Genomic DNA, 8,530 nt, shown 5'->3' on the forward strand with positions numbered 1-8,530 from the left:
AACGAAATGAAGTAGAAGATCGATGGGAATGGGAATAAAATCCGAGTGTAGGGAGCGCGTGAGAGAATGACAAATGTAGGCAGTAGTAAGGGGAAACGGCAGTACGATCATGAGTGACGGCTGCTGCCACTTTTCTTCTTTTCTTTTCATTTACTAACGTCCATTCACCGCCGTTTACTCCTCTCTCTCTCTCTCTCTCTCTCTCTCCCCGCCATTAACACACTCTACCTACTCTATAATAATAATAATACATCCTCCTCATGACAGACAGTTCACGCCAAACGCCTGCTCCCTCTAAATTCTTAACTCTCTCTCTCTCTCTCTCTCTCTCTCTCTCTCCCACCTTCACACGCACGCATACAGTGTGACTCTTACTATCTATCTATCATGCCCTGAGGGACTCATTTGCACCTCATTTCATTTTTATTATTATTATTATTATTATTATTACTACTACTCTTCTTCTTCTTCTTGTCCAAGCTTTCTTTCTTTCATCAACTATGGTGGTGAAAAAGGAGTTTTTTGTTTGTGCTCTTTTTACGGTGGTTCTCCTGCCTTTGTTTCCGTCTTCCATCTCTATCACTGACGAAGGTATGCGTGTGTGTGTGTGTTCTCACCTTTTTATAAAATCTAGTTTATCATCATTATACTAACATACCAACAGCTGACTCCCCATTTTACAACACCAACTCTCAAAACATTTTCATAATTTCGAAACTATATATATATATATTTAAACTGTCTCTCTGTATTTTGAAATTTGTGGTGCAGGGAAATCGTTAATGGCGATTAAGGCGTCGTTTAGCAACGTCGTGAATGCGTTGTTGGATTGGGATGAAGATCATGACGACCTGTGTTCATGGAGAGGGGTTTTGTGTAATAATATCAGCACTACTGTGGTTGCTTTGTATGTTATTATGTTTCATTTCATTTCATAAATTATTATTATTATTATTATTATTATTATTATTATTATTATATTTGTTTTTTTTTTTAATTAGGAATTTGTCAAATCTGAACCTAGGTGGTGAAATTTCACCAGCTATTGGGGATTTGAGGAATTTACTCTCTCTGTACGTTACGTTTCTAACCTTTTATTTATTTAATAATAATAATAATAATCTGTATTCATGGTTTCATTTGAATGTTGAACAGGGATTTGCAAGGGAACAAGCTCACCGGACAAATCCCCGATGAAATCGGGAGCTGTGTTAACCTCGTGCTGCTGTAAGCCGACCCGCGTTCTTTATTATGTGTTTAACTAAACATTGATTACTATTATTATTTTGAATTTGCAGTGACTTATCGGATAATCTGCTTTACGGGGACATACCCTTTTCCATCTCGAAGCTCAAACGCCTCGAATTATTGTGAGTTTATCCTACTGCATAGTCACACTTAAAAGATGAACATTGAAAACACACCCTTGTTGGCTCGTTTACAAACAAAGCTCAGCAGGATTAACTCGTTTATCTATCTTACCAAGCTGAAATGTCAACCTCATTAAAAGCTCGTAAATTTTATATTTTTACGCATGTTGAAAACTTGAGATATACAAAAACAGAGTTAATATTTTTAAGTTTTTAACATGCACATAATGCAGGATCTATGATTTATTTACTGTAATTTGGGTTATACTTTTGAATTATAATTTATTTAAAATAAAATGAAAAATGGGCTTTTATAAAACAGCCAAGTGTGCAAGCCTACGAGCCAAGCTTACCTTGGCTTGGGCTAGGCTCGTTTACAAACTGGGCTGACTTGTCTCGGTTCGTTTAAAAAGGAGCCAATTACGATAATCAGAATCTCCATGAAAACAGGAATCTGAAGAACAATCAAATCACAGGCCCCATTCCTTCAACACTGACTCAAATTCCCAACCTTAAGACACTGTAAGCTGTATTCATCCTTTTTGTTTTCCTATGAAGGGTGTCTTTTTCCCAATAATCTGATGACCTTTATTAAACGTGCGGTTTTGCTTTTGTTATTTTGATTTTTGTAGTGATTTGGCACAAAACCAGCTGACTGGTGAGATTTCAAGGTTAATTTACTGGAATGAAGTGTTGCAGTATCTGTGAGTATTATTATTAAAACATGGTTAAATCGGACACACTTTTTAACGATTTAATCTAAAGTGTCATGTGACATTGTATGTGTAGTGGTTTGCGAGGCAATTCATTAACTGGGACTCTGTCTGCTGATATGTGCCAGTTAACGGGCCTTTGGTATTTGTATGTATTCCCAACTTATTAAACGCGCTTTAAATTCTGGCTCGTTTATTAAAAATTATGGTTTTATTTAGTGATGTTCGCGGTAACAACTTGACTGGCACAATCCCAGATAGCATTGGTAACTGTACCAGTTTTGAGATACTGTAAGTTTCATATTTGCTAATGTGTAAGTTGTTTATATATGTATGTATATGCATATCCATACTAAAATTGTTTGATCTGCAGAGATATATCTTATAATCAGATTACCGGTGAAATTCCATACAATATCGGGTTTCTTCAAGTGGCAACCTTGTAAATATCTGTCTTTTTGTGGTTATTATAACATGTTACATATTTATACTTTGTCTAATTTTACCTTGTTATATTTTAGGTCACTTCAAGGTAACAAGTTGACTGGAAAAATCCCAGAAGTCATTGGTCTTATGCAAGCACTTGCTGTTTTGTAAGGATTTCCATTATTATTATTATTATTTAAAGAAAAACATTTTTTTTTCTTTATTATGTGACTAATACTTTAAATCTTTGACGATTTACTTACTTTTTAGGGATCTAAGTGAGAATGAATTAGTCGGACCAATCCCGCCAATCTTTGGCAACTTATCATTCACAGGCAAATTGTAAGTATTGCTTTAAGTGTCTCATACTTGATTACCCGTCTCGCATGTTTGATTTCTTTGTTTACACGTTTGTGCACGCTTACAGGTATCTTCATGGGAACCACCTCACAGGACCAATTCCACCCGAGCTTGGGAATATGACAAAGCTTAGTTATCTGTAAATATAAATCCAAAATCCTCCGTCTTAAAATTTTAAAGAGAACTACACAAACGATCCCTAATGTTTGATCATATTGCTTGTGGGTCCCCACATTTCAAAGAATTGCAAATCCTAGTCAAACATTTGTGAGATGGCTGCACATTTAGTCCTCACCATTAGTTCCAGTTAGTTTAACATAACAGTGATGTCATGAGTGATGTAATGTGTCGTTTTAAAAAATGTTTGGGCCAAGATAACAATTTTTAAAAATTTGGGGGACCAAACTTGGATATATGGTCGGTCAAACCACAGGGGCCATTTGTGCAATATGGTCAAAAACCTTATATACCATATGAACAAAACTGGATGAATGTTTTTTTTCAGGCAGTTGAACAATAATCAGTTGACGGGTGGGATTCCTGCTGAACTTGGAAATTTGGATCAACTTTTTGAATTGTGAGTTCACAATCCAGAATCTTTTTTCCTACTGTTTAAAAAAATAAAATTTGTTTGATTTGTTTGATAATGGATTCATTTTTTTCCTAGGAATCTTGCACTCAACAACCTTGAAGGGCCCATTCCTGAGCAGATTAGTTCTTGCACCGCTTTAAATCAACTGTAAGTCTAATTATGTTTATTATCATTGTCTTGTACTGTTTTCAATATTTTGTTTTTTATACTCATTCAATCATTTTCCTTGCAGCAATGTGCATGGAAACTTTCTTAATGGCTCTATTCCTTCGGGATTTCGCAATCTAGAGAGCTTAACTTACCTGTATGTCTTATCTCATATTTGTTATAAGCGATATTAGTTATTATCATGGGTTTATACACTTAACGTATTTACTACAGGAATCTTTCATCAAACAAATTTAAGGGAAGTATACCATTTCAGCTCGGAAGAATAATCAATCTAGATACATTGTAAGTTCGTGTTTAAACTTTAAATCACGTCATGTTTATATATTTTTATATATTGTAGTCTTATGAATTAAAATGTTAATTTTTTGAAGGGATCTTTCAAGCAATGAGTTCTCGGGATCAGTTCCCGCATCTATCGGGGATTTGGAGCATCTGTTGACCCTGTGAGCCATCTATTATATCGTAATAAATTTCATAATCAAGTATTCCTGAATTTAATTTAATTTCTATTTAATTAATAGGAATTTAAGCCGAAATCACCTTCAGGGTCCAATACCTCAAGAATTTGGAGATCTAAGAAGTGTTCAAATCTTGTAAGTTTCCTTGATCATTTTCTTTCCCAGTTTGACTTCCTTTGACCATACTGTTATCTCTTAACTAACTTTTGTTTTTTAGTGACATGTCATTTAACAAACTCCATGGTGCCATACCGATCGAAATGGGCCAGTTACAAAATGTTATCTCTCTGTAAGTTGATTTTCTTCATGTTTTCCGCATCTAACAGTTCATCTAACTTTTAGAATTTATATTAATAATATTACTTGCAGATTCTTGAACAATAACGACCTTAACGGGGAAATTCCAAACCAATTATCCAACTGTTTCAGTTTAGTTAACCTGTAAGTTTTTACTTTTTGTCCTTTTGAATCTGTACTTACTAATTATTCTAATTCTATATATTAAATGATAATCATGTCACATGCATCAGAAATGTTTCTTACAACAACATTTCTGGGGTCGTGCCGCCTGCTAAAATCTTTTCTCGGTTTCCACCCGATAGGTAATGTTTTATAATTTTTTAGTTTTTCCATTACATTTGAATTTACTTTATTTAGTTATTCTAATGCTGTTTGTTATAAATGCTATTTTCCAGCTTTCTTGGAAATCCATTATTATGTGGGAACTGGTTTGGTTCCATATGCGACCCGCATTCACCGAAACAAAGAGGTATTATTTGAATCTTAATTAATCTTAAACCAATCTTACTAACGTGAATTAAAACAGCAACTTTTTTTTTTACTGTCGCAGCTATATTTGATTTTTAATTTAATATGAAATTGGCCTTAGTTAATTACTTAATTGTATTACAACTGTAAATTTTTTTACTGCTACAGCTGTAATCTTTATTTAATTTTCAACCAAGGATAACAAAATGAATTAAAGCTGTAATTTTTTTAACTATTGCAGCTATATTTATATCTTAATTTTAATCTCAAATTAACCTTAATAAATAAAGTGAATCAAGTATTATTATTTTCTCTGCTACAGCTATATATTAAATCTTAATTTAATCTGAAATTAACCTTAATGACTCTTTTTTATTGCTGCAGCTATATTTAAATCTAATCTTAACCCAACCTTAATTATGTTAATTAAAGCTGTAATTTTTTTATTATTGCTGAAACTGTATTTAAATCTTAATAATCTGAAGGCCCATAATTAGGCGTATAAGGTTGTAATTTTCTTACCACTGCAGCTATGTTTATATCTTAATAATCTGAAATTAGCCTATGTTTAATTCTTATTGATTTGAAATAAACCTTAATTAAGTGATTAAAGCTGTAATATATTTTTTACTGCTGCAGCTATATATAAATCATAATTTGATTTGAAATAAAATTAACCTAGGTTAAATTAACTTTAAAATTGAGTGATCTAACTCTTAAGACTATAACATACATTTTAACCGCTGCTGCTATATTAACTCATAATTTAGTTTAAAACAACCTTAAAAAAGTTGATGAAAGCTGTAATTTTTTTTACTGTTCAGCTATAGTGCTATGCTTAAATCTTAGGTTAACATTAAACCAACCTTAATATATTGAATTAATGATCTTGTAATTTTATTCTGTTGCAGTTATATTTTCAAAAACGGCAGTTGTTTGCATGACATTAGGCTTCGTAGTCCTCATTGCCATGGTGGCGTTAACAATATTAAGAACGAGCAAACCGAAACAATATACGAAAGAATCAAGCAAGGGATTACAAGGTTTCCATTCAAATATCTTAACTAACATTATAAGTAACTTTTCAAAATATCTAACTAACATTCATGTAGGCCCGCCGAAACTTGTGGTTCTTCACATGGACATGGCGATTCACACATACGATGATATTTTGAGAATAACCGAGAATTTCAATGAAAAATATATAATTGGATATGGTTCTTCGAGCACGGTTTACAAATGTGCGTTAAAAAATTCCCGACCTATTGCGATTAAGCGGCTTTACACACAATACCAGCATAACTTTCAAGAGTTTGAAACTGAGCTTGAAACGGTTGGAAGCATTAGGCATAGAAATCTTGTGAGTCTGCATGGTTATTCACTTTCACCGACTGGAAACTTACTGTTTTATGATTACATGCCAAATGGGTCTCTTTGGGATCTTCTTCATGGTGAGTAAAACGGTCTTGAATTTAGTTGGGCTGGGTAACGGGCCAAAAAGTTTCTGTGATTAGGGATGGCAACTTTTGACATGTCTCGAACACATGAAAATGATCAGGTTTTAACGCGTATGCCGTATCTAGCCCATTTAAGGAACGAGTCTTGTTCATTTTGCCTGTTTTAACCTGTTTAGTTAAACAGGTCTACCCGTTTCGTTAATGACCAGTTTAGCTACACGGGTCGTCGGGTTGACTACTTTAACTGCTTTAACCTGTTTTAACCCATATATTTTCTTTTTACAACCAAAGGCTTACAACTTGATTGTTAGCGCTACACGTTTAGATAAATGTGTTAAACAAGTAGTGTTGGGTTATAAGATTTTAAGTGTATGCGGGTTAGGGTTGGTACATTTGCATGAATAAAAACGGGTTGGCTTCCCATTTGAAAAATATGTTGTGATAGGGTTTGACTTGTTTAGCTAAACGGGTTGTCCTTGGGCTGACCTGCCTAACCAGTTCAGTTAGCAGGCCGACCTCCGTTTAGCCCAAAATTTTTAAAAACTACCATACCAATTATCATGTTTACAACTTGATTATTACGGTTTGTGTTTGGTTGACTTGTTTAGCTCGTTTAGATAAACAGCTCGACCCACAACTTGCCAACCCAAAACGACATCGGTGTAATGTGATTCATGTTTATGGCAGGACCATCAAAGAAGGTTAAACTTGATTGGGAATCCCGTCACAAGATCGCGGTGGGGGCCGCACAAGGACTTGCTTATCTTCACCATGATTGCAACCCGAGAATCATTCACCGAGATGTCAAATCATCAAATATTTTGCTAGACGAGAATTTTGAAGCTCATCTTTCTGATTTTGGCATTGCGAAGTTCCTCCCAACCGCTAAAACATATGCATCGACTTATGTTCTCGGGACCATTGGTTACATCGACCCAGAATATGCCCGGACCTCTCGGCTTACTGAAAAATCAGATGTCTATAGTTTTGGTATCGTTCTGTTGGAGCTGTTAACAGGAAGAAAGGCGGTTGATAACGAGTCCAACTTGCATCAACTGGTACCAACTAAATTCTTTCTGCTTTTGTTTTTAATTGAGGTTGCTGCTTAACGTTCCTGGTTGTAAATTGGTTGATTGTTACCCGCAACGCGTTTGACATGCGTAAATAAATGGGTTAAACTGGTTGTCTTCGGCTTAGGTTTGATCTTTTTTTTGTCAAAAAGATTAACCCTAACTTGAATTCATTGAAATTCGCATAACTCGAATACAACTCGTTTAGTCCATTTAACTAAACATGCCAATCGGTTTGGCAGGTACTAAGCAAGTTGTAAGCGTGTAAATCAAGTTGATGGATTGTAAAAGAAATGGGTTAAACGGGTCATAAATGGGGGTTAGTGGGTCGACCTGTTTACCTAAACGGGTCCCGTTCGTGACCCGTTTTTTAAAAGGGTTAGATGTACAACCCAAAATATGTTTATTTTCCTGTATTTATTTTGGTATTGTGTTTTGGGTAGTATCTGTAATTGACATTCCCTAGTTTAAAATCCAAATCTAATTTTATGGCCCGACCTGTCCTGTTTAGACAAAGAAGTTCTCAACCGAGTCCGTGTTGACTAGTTACCAATCATGCAGATATTATCAAAGGCGGATGATAATACGATAATGGAAGCGGTTGATCCGGAAGTTTCTGTTACATGCATGGATTTATCTCACGTTAAAAAGACGTTCCAACTAGCGTTATTATGCACAAGGTGTCACCCTTCTGAAAGGCCCACAATGCATGAAGTTGCAGGGATTCTACAGTCTTTACTGCCAGCTGGCAAAAAGCCGAGTGTGGGTGGTGAGAAGACGGGATATACAGAATACGTGTCAGGAAAGGAGCTTCATTCTCAGCCGCCACATCAGCAGCAGCACATCGATAATGACAATTCATCTGATGCTCAGTGGTTTTTCAGGTTCCGTGAACTTGTGTCCAATAACACGTTTTAGGATACGGTTTCCTGGTAAAACTTGTTTTTGGGACACATGTAGAATTATGTTTTGTGCTTTGGAGAAACCTAGCGTAGTTTGAGATTAGGATTATGTTTGTTCGTCTTAAATATTAATATATTTATGTAGTTAGACCTTTTGTATGGCATCCCATGAATCTAGGGTCTTAGTACTTTTGAACAATATGTTTTTTGTTTGGTTTGTTTTGGCCCGTTAGGGTTTTGTTC

At 35.0% G+C, this 8,530-nt stretch overlaps 1 protein-coding gene across 2 annotated transcripts; it reads left to right on the top strand.

Moving 5' to 3' along the window:
- Positions 1 to 528: 528 nt before the first annotated feature.
- Positions 529 to 8,530, top strand: LOC143564698 (uncharacterized). Of its 2 annotated transcripts, XM_077051895.1 has the most exons (27): positions 529 to 591; positions 772 to 907; positions 1,002 to 1,073; positions 1,156 to 1,227; positions 1,299 to 1,370; positions 1,821 to 1,892; positions 2,003 to 2,074; positions 2,160 to 2,231; positions 2,303 to 2,374; positions 2,457 to 2,525; positions 2,605 to 2,676; positions 2,780 to 2,851; positions 2,937 to 3,008; positions 3,375 to 3,446; positions 3,537 to 3,608; positions 3,694 to 3,765; positions 3,843 to 3,914; positions 4,004 to 4,075; positions 4,154 to 4,225; positions 4,308 to 4,379; positions 4,460 to 4,531; positions 4,621 to 4,692; positions 4,786 to 4,859; positions 5,770 to 5,901; positions 5,971 to 6,309; positions 7,003 to 7,373; positions 7,947 to 8,530. In XM_077051895.1, exons 2-27 carry the CDS (start codon positions 783 to 785, stop codon positions 8,301 to 8,303), a joined length of 2,835 nt encoding a protein of 944 aa, XP_076908010.1. In that variant the 5' UTR covers positions 529 to 591; positions 772 to 782; the 3' UTR covers positions 8,304 to 8,530. The 2 variants fall into 2 exon arrangements, with proteins under 2 accessions (XP_076908010.1, XP_076908009.1); XM_077051894.1 differs by having other exon boundaries at positions 5,770 to 6,309.

The sequence above is a fragment of the Bidens hawaiensis genome, unplaced genomic scaffold (assembly GCF_021521415.1).
Source record: "Bidens hawaiensis isolate Kalapana, Puna unplaced genomic scaffold, B.hawaiensis_p1.1 tig00022148_1, whole genome shotgun sequence".
NCBI classification, from domain to species: Eukaryota; Viridiplantae; Streptophyta; class Magnoliopsida; order Asterales; family Asteraceae; genus Bidens; species Bidens hawaiensis.

Excerpts from the sequence above, each read along its gene's own strand:
- LOC143564698 (XM_077051894.1), top strand. The coding sequence starts at position 783 with ATGGCGATTAAGGCGTCGTTTAGCAACGTCGTGAATGCGTTGTTGGAT. Across the intron at positions 2,075-2,159 it reads AATGAAGTGTTGCAGTATCT|TGGTTTGCGAGGCAATTCAT; the intron begins GTGAGTATTATT and ends TTGTATGTGTAG. Across the intron at positions 4,860-5,769 it reads GCATTCACCGAAACAAAGAG|TTATATTTTCAAAAACGGCA; the intron begins GTATTATTTGAA and ends ATTCTGTTGCAG.